The sequence below is a fragment of the Cydia splendana genome, chromosome 25, assembly GCF_910591565.1.
Source record: "Cydia splendana chromosome 25, ilCydSple1.2, whole genome shotgun sequence".
NCBI classification, from domain to species: domain Eukaryota; kingdom Metazoa; phylum Arthropoda; class Insecta; order Lepidoptera; family Tortricidae; genus Cydia; species Cydia splendana.
Genome location: NC_085984.1, coordinates 1,146,969 through 1,160,938, shown reverse-complemented (window position 1 = coordinate 1,160,938; position 13,970 = coordinate 1,146,969). Strand labels below are relative to the sequence as shown.

Genomic DNA, 13,970 nt, shown 5'->3' with positions numbered 1-13,970 from the left:
TGTGACATGTAATGTAAATAGTATCAATTGTTATATGTTGTTATATGTAGTGTTGGTTTCACGACGTATTGGTTCACTGTAATGTCGTGTAAATGTATTTATAAAAAAAAAAAAAATATTCTTCGACCGGTCGTGCGCTCGAGTGATATTTGGAGAAATGCTTGGTTTCTCGGAGTGATGCGTAATGCAATATTACGCGTTCGAGTGATATCTCATTTGTGATATTACGCGCATTACTTACACATGTCTATTTAACACGTCATAACGAAGGTGTATACGAGTTTCCAGCTTATTATCTTTCATTCCGAGGTGAAACCCTTAATTTAACTGGGCCAATTACATGTTGTCAGTCAAAACCTTTGTGACAGAACTTAATGACCTGACTAAGTATTTTTTTTTATATATGGTTTATTATACTGTTTGGCCTCACCAGGGGCCAGTTACAGTTTATAATATGACAGGGGTCAGTGCCGCACTGCCTGACTAAGTATAACACCCTAATGCGTTGGGGGTTAAAAATTAACTAATTAGCATAAACGGTCGAGCCGCCGCAATAAATAGTAGCCGCGCTCGTGTACACACCATGGAATATGAAGGTTAAATCACAATACATAGCAGCCGCGCTCGTGTACACACCATGGAATATGAAGGTTAAATCACAATACATAGCAGCCGCGCTCGTGTACACACCATGGAGTATGAAGGTTAAATCACAATACATAGCAGCCGCGCTCGTGTACACACCATGGAGTATGAAGGTTAAATCACAATACATAGCAGCCGCGCTCGTGTACACGCCATGGAGTATGAAGGTTAAATCACAATACATAGCAGCCGCGCTCGTGTACACACCATGGAGTATGAAGGTTAAATCACAATACATAGCAGCCGCGCTCCTGTACACACCATGGAGTATGAAGGTTAAATCACAATACATAGCAGCCGCGCTCGTGTATACACCATGGAGTATGAAGGTTAAATCACAATACATAGCAGCCGCGCTCGTGTATACACCATGGAGTATAAAGGTTAAATCACAATACATAGCAGCCGTGCTCGTGTACACGCCATGGAGTATGAAGGTTAAATCACAATACATAGCAGCCGCGCTCGTGTACACACCATGGAGTATGAAGGTTATATCACAATAAATAGCAGCCGCGCTCGTGTACACACCTTGGATTATGAAGGTTATATCACTTTTTTCACCCGCCACGTCGATGTACTTGAATTCCCAGGGGGCGGGGAACGTGTCATTGAGGTAGAAGTGACTATCCCAGGCGTACTGGCGCGCCTGCGACATTATGAACAAGCCGGAGCTCGGGTGCGCAACCAAGAGGTACTCCTTCCAGGCTCCAGGCCCGCCGAGCCCGCGGGAGCTGTTATCGGGGTTATACATAGTCTTTCCATAAAACCCGCTCTGTAAGCGTGTCTTGTTTGTAATCAAGCCGTCGAGGATCACCTGGAACACGACCGAACGAGTCAACTGTTAATCTTAACCATCATGTTACGTATTTATAAAGATTGATATCAAATGTTTTACGATGGTTGTAAGGTAAATAAAAATAGTCGATTATTGACTCCGAGACTGAAAACACCTGAGGTATTTGTAAACATAGAGTTAAAGATACGTTTATGACATGAGTGTTTCATTCGAAGTAGGTAACTACTAACTAGGCTTTCAGTTTTCAGATTTTTAAACGTTAAACGGTTTTATTTAGCTTGACCCCGTTTCTTCTCTGTATATACATATAATGTGCTTCAAATCTTGCAATCGATTTTTCGACCACTTCTACTTAACCAATTTCGATGAAATTTGGCATGCGTATCAAGACCCCGTGACAATGATATTATCAATATTTTTTACCTTGGATCTTCAAATCCTGATGCTGCAGAATCTTAAAAGATATCAGGGCTATAACCGCGAAAATCGAAGTTCGCAAGTTGCGGGCATTTTTCTCTGTTACTCTAATTACCCGGACCCGGGTATGTCCTGGACCCGGGTATGTCCTTAAACTACGTCCAAGAGGACCCGGGTATGTCCTTAAACTACGTCCAAAAGGACCCGGGTATGTCCTTAAACTACGTCCAAGACCACCGGTGGACGGGCAGCAGCGTCCCTCAAATTCGGTGCACTCGACTGCGATCGCCAACCCGCCTGCCAAGCGTGGCGATTATGGCATTCACCCCCCATCATGATGAGCACAATAAAACCACGGCCCCGAGGTTCCGGCGACCCCCGGTGCTCTGGCTATGGTAGCGGTCAGGACATTAGCGGGGTCAGGGGTGCTAAGAATCTCCGGCAAAGATACGGCTACCCGCCCCGACGACGACTGGCCCTGATAACACACAACATACGCACTATGAGGACTGACGAAAAGATCTGCGAGCTGGAAGAGGAACTGAGCAGGTTACACTGGGACATTGTAGGGTTATGCGAAGTCCGTAGAGAGGGGGAGGACACGACAACTCTGAAGTCTGGTAACTTGCTCTACCACCGGGAGGGCGACCAACAGTCCCAAGGTGGTGTCGTGTTTCTCGTTCACAAGTCCCTCGTAAACAACATAATAACCATCGACAGTGTGTCGAGCAGGGTGGTATACCTAATACTCAGAATATCCAAAAGATATTCGCTGAAGGTCATTCAGGTATACGCACCGACCTCGTCACACTCCGATGATGAAGTAGAAGCTATGTATGAGGACGTAAGTAGGGCCATACATACTTCTAAAACCTACTTTACTGTTGTTATGGGGGACTTCAACGCAAAGTTGGGCAAGAGAAGCGGGAATGAGTTGAGAGTGGGGCAATTTGGGTATGGGCAACGGAACCCTAGGGGTCAGAGGCTGGCCGACTTTCTGGAGAGAGAGGAACTCTTCATGATGAACTCTTTCTTCCAGAAGCCGCCTCACAGGAAATGGACCTGGATGAGTCCTGACGGTTCCACGAGAAACGAGATAGACTTCATCATGACCGACAAGAAACGGATATTCAGTGATGTCTCTGTGATCAACAGGGTAAAGACCGGTAGTGATCACCGAATCGTAAGAGGCACACTGAATATCAATATTAAACTTGAAAGGTCCAGCCTGATGAAGTCTACGCTCCGACCTACTCGAGCCCATGTTCAAAACCCCGAAAGCTTCCAACTCGAGCTCTCTAACCGCTTTGCTTGCCTAGAGAACTTGGCTTCAGTGGACGAAATCAACGACGGGCTAGTGGAAACTGTCCACACAGTAGGGTCTAAGTTTTTTAGACCCCGCCGTAAAGATAGACCTCAGAAATTGACCGAGCAAACCTTAAACCTCATGGCTGAACGACGCTCGCTACAGTTGCAGTCTCCCGATGACGCGGAGTCATATACGCAGCTCAATAGACGTATATCTAAGTCCTTGCGACATGATCTGCGTCTCTTTAATACTAACCGTATTAAAGAGACTATTGAGAGAAACCAAGGCTCCAAAGTGTTCGCAAAGGACAAGTCTATTGGGCAAAGCCAGCTGACAAAGCTGAAACGGGAAGATGGCAGCATAGCGTCGAGCAAAGCGGAGGTTTAAGGTGAGATCGAGAGGTTCTATGGACAGTTATACACTTCGATCGCAAAGCCCGTTGACAGCTTGGTAGGAGATCCAAGAGCCAAGCTGTCCCGACATTACACCGAAGATATCCCGGACATCAGTCTGTACGAGATTAGGATGGCCTTGAAGCAGCTTAAGAACAACAAGGTGCCGGGCATCACTTCAGAGCTTCTGAGAGCGGGTGGAACACCGGTACTTAAAGTCCTCCAGAAGCTCTTAAATTCCGTCTTGTCCGAGGGCATAATGCCTGAAACATGGAATAGAGGCGAGGTGGTGCTGTTCTTCAAAAAAGGTGATAACAACCTATTGAAGAACTACAGACCCATCACGCTTCTGAGCCATGTCTATAAGCTGTTTTCAAGGGTCGTCACGAACCGTCTCGAACACAGACTTGATGACTTCCAGCCTCCCGAACAAGCCGGTTTCCGAAAAGGCTATAGTACCATAGACCACATCCATACGCTGCGGCAAGTTATACAGAAGATCGAAGAGTATAACTTGCCATTATGCTTAGCGTTTGTGGACTATGAGAAAGCCTTCGATTCGGTGGAAACATGGGCGGTGCTTGAGTCTCTTCAGCGATGCCATATTGACTATCGGTACATCGAAGTGTTGAAGTGTTTGTATAGTAACGCCATCATGTCGGTCCGAGTACAGGAGCAGAGCACGAGGGCGATTCCATTGCGAAGAGGCGTAAGGCAGGGAGACGTTATCTCTCCGAAACTGTTTACTGCCGTAATGGAAGACGCCTTCAAGCTCCTGGAATGGGAAAGACTTGGCATCAACATCAACGGCGAATACATCACTCACCTTCGGTTTGCCGACGATATCGTAGTCATGGCAAAGTCGATGGAGGAACTCAGCATGATGCTCGATGACCTCAACCGAGTTTCACAACGGGTGGGCTTGAAAATGAACATGGACAAGACGAAACTTATGTCAAATGCCAATGTTGTGCCCATCCCAGTCTCTGTTGGGAACTCGGTACTCGAAGTTGTTGACTCGTACATCTACCTAGGACAAGTAGTCCAATTAGGTAGGTCCAACTTCGAGAAAGAGGTCAACCGCCGAATCCAACTCGGTTGGGCAGCGTTCGGGAAACTACGTAATGTCTTTTCGTCCGACATACCTCAGTGCCTCAAGACGAAAGTCTTTAATCAATGTGTGTTACCAGTGATGACTTACGGCTCCGAAACGTGGTCTTTCACTATCGGCCTCATCTCAAAACTCAAAGTCGCTCAACGAGCTATGGAGAGGGCTATGCTCGGAGTTTCTCTACGTGATCGAATCAGAAATGAGGAGATCCGTAGACGAACTAAAGTCACCGACATAGCCCACCGGATTAGCAAGCTGAAGTGGCAATGGGCAGGCCACATTGCACGCAGAGAAGATGGCCGATGGGGTCGAAAAGTGCTCGAGTGGAGACCACGGACTAGCAAGCGCAGCGTAGGACGTCCACCCACAAGATGGACAGACGATCTTGTTAAGGTCGCCGGAAGACGCTGGATGCGGGTCGCTTCCAACCGGCACGTATGGAGGTCCAAGGGGGAGGCCTATGTTCAGCAGTGGACGTCTTATGGCTGAGATGATGATGATGATGACTCTTATTACGCTTTCATTGGAGTAAAAGAGAAAGATCCCCACAATTTATATCGTGATCTTATTGAGCATGTATATGAGAAGGGCTCTAAAGAGCGACATAATTTTACGACAGTTATTTATACATTTTTTTTCGTTTTAATTAAAGAAGGATGTTCGAGAAAATTTTGTTAAGTAATAATCGCCTAACTTGTTGAAAAAATAACTCTAAGATAAATTTCTACAAGTAGTACATTTGTTGACATGTTTTAAATACACCATAATTAATAAAAAAATGAATATTTAATACCTTTAAAATTATATTTAATGTTACGTAATCGCCTTTTCACGACACGCGCGAGGCGCGCACCATATTGTTGAAAGTTATGTTATAAAATGTTATAATTATCCGATCCGAAAAGTACACTGAATTTGGGTTAATGCAAATTATTGGTTAACGCGTCTTTTGCTGACAGGGCGCGCACGCGCCGCACGAGGCTTAGAACGTGTTAAATGAGGCGCGGAGGGCTGTGTTCAGCGTTGAATATAGAGTATAAATAACGGAGATACAGTTCTGCAAGTATGGAATGTTTTATTGGAAATATCCTCCTCTTTTATAATATTAATTTTGGTTTCTTAAATATTAATACTTTTTGAGATATTGGGGAAATAAAAAATATCTACTTTTTCCCCCTTTTTTGTTTATAACTTTTGATATTTTTTGTGTGCTAATACACGCTTCGAATATATTTTTCTAGGCATCATGACGAATCTAATGAGGTATCACACGTATTTTTAGAAGTAGTATCTCTATTTTTCACCGTTTTCAGAATCTCGAACAGACTAAGTATAGCTTTTGTAAATTCGCGATTAGGGTTTTGTCAAGTTTTGTCCAAATAAAAGCTAATCCAGTTCAGTTCGCATCTGAACCTTATTAGTATAGGCTTTGTAAATTCGCGTCCGGGAGGTTAGTGCTCAAACAAAGAACTAAAGTATAAGTGTCTAAATGCGAAGGCCGAGGTCCGCGTAGGGCCGAAGGCCCGAAGCGTCTGGGAGGTAAGTGCTCAAACAACAATGGTACAAGTGTCTTTATTGCGAAGGCCGAAGGCCGACTTCCGCGTAGGGCCGAAGGCCCGAAGCGTCCGGAAGGTTAGTGCTCAAACACAGAACAATGGTACAAGTGTCATTATTGCGAAGGCTGACGGCCGAGCTCCGCGTAGAGCCGAAGGCGTAATTATATGACGTAAGTAAAATTATATTATGTTTTCTAGTTACGGGTATGTTTACTAAGATCTTCTTTTACAAATATATGTATTATATTTTCTTCTAACGCCCCACGTTTTTATTTTAGTCTGAGAAAAAAATCCGATTAATACTTTAATCACTGACATAGTGTCTAAAGTGGCGTTTAGAATCAGACTCCAGAAGACTACATTGCTACCCGTCTTGCATGATTACTGTCCAGAAAGGAGCATAGGAAGTATATAAGACTCCGATTACTATAATAATTTTTATTTTCTAGTTTTTACACACTTTCTGATGAAAATAAAACCGTTTGACTTAAAACTTTTTTAACTTAATTTTTTTCCTCTATAAACACCTAATAATAGTCTACCTCACCTTACTGTCAAATATCAAGTTTCTAGGTCACCTGGAAGTGGGTTAGCTTTTTGGCCTATAAGTCTTATTTAATCTAATAATTATCTAAGTATATTTATTATGTACCTATAAAAAAATAAAAAATAAAAATCGTTTATTTCAGATCATTGATCCATAGCGTTATTAGTAGGTATAAACTTAAAAACAATGTTAATTACTAAAAATAAAAGAACGAATGAAAACTATAATATAAAAATGAAAACTAATGACTAAAAACTAGTATTTGGCGTGGCCATTGCGAGACGAGGAGCGCAGGTTGCCATGCTCTATTTAGCTCTCCCAATTGCCACCTCCACCCAAAACTTTGTAATCGGGCAGTCGAGGCGCTCGGCCAACACCCTGAGAAGACTGTTGCTGCTGCCGCGCACCCGCCTCAGCATGGAGGCGATTCTTTTCCGCCTAATGGCGAAAAAGTCAACTACTCGCGCCTCGGCGAACAATCCGGACGCACTACAGTGCTTCGGCAGCCGCAACAGCATCCTCAAGATGTTATTATATTGAACGCGCAATGCGTTATAGGCTCGTTGTATAAACTTCACCCACAGGCTGCACGTGTAGAAATTCTGACAGTAAGCTCTAAAGAGCGTCAATTGTGAGCATATGCCCCAGATACTTGAAGTGATCTACAACTTTTAGAGGTGCGCCGCACAACATGATCCTCGGCTCCGTAGACGGGTTATACTTACGAGCTTTGAAAATAAGAAGCTCACTTTTGGCCGTGTTGTATTTTAGACCATGTTGCTTGGCGTATTCCTCACATATATTGATGAGCTGTCGTACCGCATCAGCCGAGGGCTCCAGCAAGGCCATGTCGTCCGCGTAACTTATATTATTAAAACACACATTACCTATATGGCAACCGACATGTGCCCTGCTGAGTGCCTCGATCAACTCGTTTACGTAGAGGTTGAAAAGGAGAGGTGATGTTAGCCCTCCCTGTCTCACCCCACATTGTAGTCTGTACTCGTCAGACTCCTCTCCGGCCCATCTCACTCGATTGACCTGGCTGTTGTACCAATGTTTAAGCAATGCGACATATTTAATGGGCACTCCCGTTTTTGTAAACTTGTCCCATAGCTTGTCGTACACAACCAGGTCAAACGCCTTTGACAAGTCCAGGAAGCACGCATAGATCGGCGTGTTCCTGTCCTTGTAGTACCTGACAGCTTGCTAAAGACACAAAATCGCACTTTCGGTCGACCTATATATTATGATTTTTTCCATCCAAATTTCAGTCAATTTTCAGTTTTCAATTTTTTCCCTTTATACACACCTAATAGTTTACCTTGATACCAAATATCAAATTTCTATGTCAAATGGAAGTAGGTTAGTAATCTAATATTGTACCATTTAGAGTTGAAACTCTATGTCCATGGGATCCCAGCGCGCATAAGTTGTTTGCAGAAATCGCGAAGCGTCTGGTTGGCGTAACTGGTGACCGAAGAGCTGGCGGCTACCTCGCACATCGTATCAGCATTGCGATACAGCGAGGAAATGCCGTCAGCATCCTTGGTACAATGACCTGCCTCAGGGGCCTATTTTAGATTTAAGAGCCAACGGGAGTGGTCATTTCTCCATACAAACGTACTCCTCGTTTTCCTCCGTGGTTTTTGAAGCTAGAGCAATGATTTTTTCAACACAGATTAATATTGTCAATATCTGTGTCGGACCGTTTTGCTTTTTTTGATATTTTTGTTTTTTAAGCCGCTAGAGCCCTTCAAAAATGGCCAAAATGGCCTAATTGACTATGCCGTAATGAGAGGCGTGGCATTCAAAACTGATATCAATTAGCCAAAAAAGCAAAACGGTCCGACACAGATAATTTCATAATCATTTACATTTCCAAATTTGGTTACGATTGGTCAAGTTATGGAGGAGGAAACAGAAGAGTACGAAACCTCGATTTTTGAGATTTTTACGCATGATTTTTCGCCTTGTCCTTATCGCATATTACTTTTAGGTGCCGCTTCCGTTAGCGAGACGGGTATATTTACCTAAAATATTTAAAACTCAGCTCCTGTTTCGTCTTAAGCTAGTTATTAATTTCGTTTAGTGGTACCACTGTATATATTGTATATTATAAAGTAATCACATACACTCTATTAAATTGGTAAATTGGTTCGAAGTACGACTTTCTGATTTGGTCTGCACTTGGCATTGACACAAGGCATTGAGTAATAATAATAATCCCAAATCTGAAGTTCTGAACGGGAACTTTCTAAGTGGAAAATTATTAGAGAATTTTCTTATGAAAGTTACCAGAAATTCTCGGTCAGTTTGTGAATGTTCTTTATATTTAATTCAGATTCAATATCTGTGATTTGTTAATTACCATGTCTTTTTCATCTCCATGAAAGTTTTCGCGAACGGAGAGGACGGCGTTATGGCTACCCCGGATCGAAATAACAACCGAGCCCGGCTTGGTGGCGAACGGGATTTTACTCCAGTTCATCTCCTGTTCACGTGTCGACTTGACAACTGCAACAGAGAGCATACTGCTGTGATCACCTCCTCGAGTAGCTCTTTCTTTGGCTACCTTCCGAGTGCATCATCTCAACTTCATGCTAAATGGCATATTATACTATTGTCGTCGGAATAACGCAAGGACCTATAATTTTTTAACTCAATCAGACACCGGGGAAATTAGTTGATATTTAGTCAATTTAAATAAAACCATGTAGGGTAAACTGGTCTAAGAGCACGCTTAACTTATGTAGGTATTTTGAAGTGAACGGATGTTAGAAGTGCTGTGCGGAAAGTAATGAACAATTGTCACGCGTGCAATAAAGTATTTAAGAGCAAGTTCGGCCTGGCCAGCCACATAAAGGTCTCTGCCCACTACACCGTATCATACCATGACCGTGCTGTGAACGTATCAGGCACGGAATTTAATGCGATACGGACTACTATGCCCACTATACCGTGTCCACATTGTTTCATATCCGTACATAACGGGTTTAGTGCCCGTAGGAACCGCGTATCATCCCCATAGCATCCGCCTCTAATCGCCGTAGCATCTGCGTTTCATATCCCCTTAGTACCCGCGTTTTATTCGCAAGAGCAGGACTCGTCAGAAAGAGCAAGCGAATAGTTATAAGACTGGCAAGAGCGAGCAAGATATATGGCAACGAGTTTAAAACGGGCTTAGAACGGTCACCATAAGCGGTTATAAACTGTGAGGGGGCAGCTGATGGAGCCTCACGAGATTATGGGAATGAAAAGGCAGGATCCAGGACGACGTAGGGTGTTTATTGATTTAAATAAAAAGGCACCTGTAACAATACAGGTCAATGGTTAGTCTGCGATGCAGTTACACATAATATGTATAAAACACTTTCGTAAATTACTTAGATATTACTAAAAACTTACAATGAATGTGCCTTTAAGATGTGGGTATAGATCTGGAGTTGCGGTTGGGTACTAGGTAGTGCACACTATTCACCGCACTTTTCATATTTAGGGCGAGCGAAGCGAGCCCTATCACTAATCGACGAACATTCTTGTGGTACACTTTACGGAAAAACTACTGCACTGTTAGGTTTGAAATTTAACATAGTAATTTAAATTCATGTCTAGATGTGTTATCAAACATAAAAATATCATTTTATAAACCTAAAAAAATAAAATAAAGTAATAACACTTTGTATTACTACTATCGCCATCTGTTGGCAAAATGATGAATTAACATTCGTGCTAATGTTAATTATTTCTTTCTCTAACAGATGGCGTTAGTAATAAATAAATATTGGACATTCTTGTACAAATTGATTAAGTAAGAAGGCTTGTGTTGTGGGTATTCAGACAATACGATACCTATGTGGTGTTTTCAAGTTCAATAATGTCGGTGGCGCTTACGCCATTAACAACGATGAATACCAAAGTGGGTACAATTTTGGATTCAACCCACCTCGCTTCACTTGGTTTGATTCCCATTTTAGCAATTAAGTTTTTGTGAATACCTACTAGAACAATCAATCTTGCTGTACTGCGGAGGTTAGTTACGATTCATAAGAGCTTGTTGCTAGGCCTACATGAATAAAGTATATTTTTGATTGATTGATTGATTGTTAATTTACTCGTATGTTTTGTGACGCTGACGATGTGATGATCAGTCATGTTGTGTTAGCAAACTTAAATCGGGTATTTTCAGTTCGAGATACAGTTTTGGCGCCATTAATTTATTACGTAAGACGATTTTGGGGTGGAGGGGGGTCGAACATATCTTATGTTTTCTTACAAGGGGGCGGGAGGGGGTTTTCATAGTTCTTAAGTAAGATCACAAAGATGCGATATTTTTTTTAATTTCTATGAAATTATGACGTTTAAAATAATACTTCCACACTCTATGCTATCAAACACGGTGCAGAGTTAGCTTAAACGAGCTCAAGTACCTTTGTGCAGGTACAAATAAACATTCATAAAAATATTTTTTTGAAAATAAATTATATTGGTGGGAGGGGGACGGGGTCAGCCTATTCTTATTATTTCTTACATAGGGGTGGGAGGGGGTCAAAAGCTGGCAAAAATTGTCTTACGTAATTAATGAATGGCGCCTTTAGTGTTACTATTGCTTGGAACTGCTAAAATTATAAATAAAGATAAGCATAATTAATACAAACTTCAGTGACTTAGGGCCGATACAGACGGACTACAACCCGACTGCAACTTGTATGGGAACTGCACGCCAATCGAAACGTCGGCGTGCAGTTCAGCAAAATGACCCAGAGTACCCTGGCAGTACCTAGTGGAACTCAGGTTTGGTGTAACAAAGGCACATTATGGTTTGTTCATCCGACTCATCTTGATGAGCACTTAGGAGAGTAGTACCCAAGATAGAGCCGATGCCGAACCCTGGCAGTACCTAGTGGAGCTCGGGTTTGATGCAACATACATAGACACACGCTGTTTTGGATATCCGACTCGTCATGATGATCACTGGGTAGATCAGTACTTTCAGTACCCAAGATAGCTGATGCTGAACCCTGACAGTGCCTAATGGAGCTCGGGTTTTATACAACATAGGCACACGCTGTTTTGGTCATGCAACTCGTCTTGATGAGAACTTAGGAAAGTAGTACCCAAGAAAGAGCTGATGCTGAACCCTGGCTGTACCTAGTGGAACTCGATCAGGTTTGATGCAACATAGACACACGCTATTTTGGACATCCGACTCGTCATGATGAGCACTTGGGAGAACAGTACCCAAGATAGAACTCATGCTGAACCCTGGCAGTACCTAGTGGAACTCAGGTTTGTTGCAACATAGGCACACGCTGTTTTGGCCATCTGACACGTCTTAATGAGACCTTGGAAGAGCAGTACCCAAGATAGAGCTGATGCTGGACCCTGGCTGTACCTAGTGGAACTGTGTGTGTTAGTTTATGTGCGGAGCAGCGTGATTACCGCCAGTAGGTGTCCAGACGGGATAGTTTTTCGATCAATTGTGTGGAGTGGACGCAAAAATAAATTCAAGAACATTGGCTCGCTGACCCAACATTATATAGGAAAGCCAGAGTTGGGTTCCTTACAAAAAGTACTGGGCGGCCGTGTAGGATGTAATAAGCACTTATGAAATTGTATATTACGTGTGGATGATATTGGCAATTTGATTTTGTCGTCTGGACACGTTTTTAAAGGACAAAGTAAAAGCTGTAACAGACAGGCGTACCGGACAGCAACCGGTTCGGTACGTTAATTAACCCATTATGACCTGAATTATTTTAGGATCCCAGAAAGTGATGATTTTTGGATATATTGTTGTTATATATCCCCTTAGTAATTTTTGACCATTAAAAGTTGAATTGATTTACTACTTCTGGAAAAAACAATGGGTGCCAAATGGCACCGCTAGGCTAATAACTACCCTGAACCAGTGAGCGCCTAAATTATTTTATATTCTCAGAATTGGATATTTTTTAAATATATTATTAATAATGACTATAGAACACATTTTAATTAAGTTTTAGTGAAATTTATACTTTTGGAAAAAAAAATTGGTGATGCATAACGGCACCGCTAGGTGTTAACGTTGTATTTTAAAAGTATGTATGTTGCGTGTAATATTTTTTATTTTCCCCTGTTTACTGATGTTTTTCCTTGATTTTGGAACTATATTATGTTATTTAATAACAACCAGCGGTGTCACTAATGAAGAGACACCCAACAAAGTGGGTGGACAAACCTTGATAAATTTTATGGAGTAGAGGTTCATCATTGCAACAAAACTCAAAATTCTTACTTGATTAACAGTAATTGTACTTAAGATATTTAAATAACCCTATGACATTCTTAAATCATGATAAAAAGGCAAAGAAATACGGGAAAATCAAACATAGTATATGTAACATATGTCATCTCATAAGACTACATAAGCGCCTAGGGGTGCCGTATGGCACCCGCAACTTTTCTCATGCCGTGTACAAAACCTGAAATCATAATTTAATACTCCATGTGTATCATCGGATTAACCATATGTACCAAATCCTAATAAAATATATTTCATTAATATTTTACTAGAATAAAAACGATTTCTGATCCATTTACTTAGAATGAAAGCTAAAATTTGCATTTTTTTTCAAGCCTCATTTTTGGGTACCTGTGCCAGTAGCAACTATCCAAGTTGTTTAAAAATATGTGATTATAGTGATAACTGGTACCCTTGACCATCTAATTAAACACAAAACTCTTTAATTTTCCGCTTATTGTAAGCATAGAGAGCGAAAAACTAAGCACAGAAAGCGGTGCCGTATGGCACCGCTAGGTCATAATGGGTTAAGGTAGAAAACCTCCGCGAGCCCTTACAAAGCTCTGCTTTTTGCTAGTGTATTAACTATTTAGATCACTTATACAATAAAATAAAACTTAGAAAACTATGTAGGAAGTACAGTCCGTTAAAATAAAAATATGTTTATCGATCGAAGTTTTGGATCGAACTGAAAATAAAAATCATGGAATGGAATTTGAAGAAGGATTTGAATTTAAAAAGGGAATTTAGAATTTGGATGTGCCAGTAGCAATAGGAAAGGTGGTAGTGTAACGTTTCGATACACGCACCGTTTAGGGCTTGCAATTCGAATATTCGAATATTCGAATATGTCGAATATTCGACCTGTTTTGATATTCGAATATTCGGCCGCTGAGGTTTCGATTATTCGA

The 13,970-nt window shown here is 41.8% G+C and overlaps 1 protein-coding gene across 1 annotated transcript in view; it reads right to left on the bottom strand.

Annotated features, from left to right (window-relative positions):
- LOC134802582 (uncharacterized) overlaps nucleotides 1–13,970 on the bottom strand; it is a 115,443-nt gene that overhangs the window by 12,456 nt on the left and 89,017 nt on the right. Inside the window, exons 5-6 of the mRNA XM_063775218.1 lie at nucleotides 9,148–9,293; nucleotides 583–1,462 (exon numbers count right to left, since the gene is read on the bottom strand). Coding sequence (XP_063631288.1) covers nucleotides 583–1,462; nucleotides 9,148–9,293 — 1,026 coding nt within the window. The remainder of the gene's footprint in view (nucleotides 1–582; nucleotides 1,463–9,147; nucleotides 9,294–13,970) is intronic.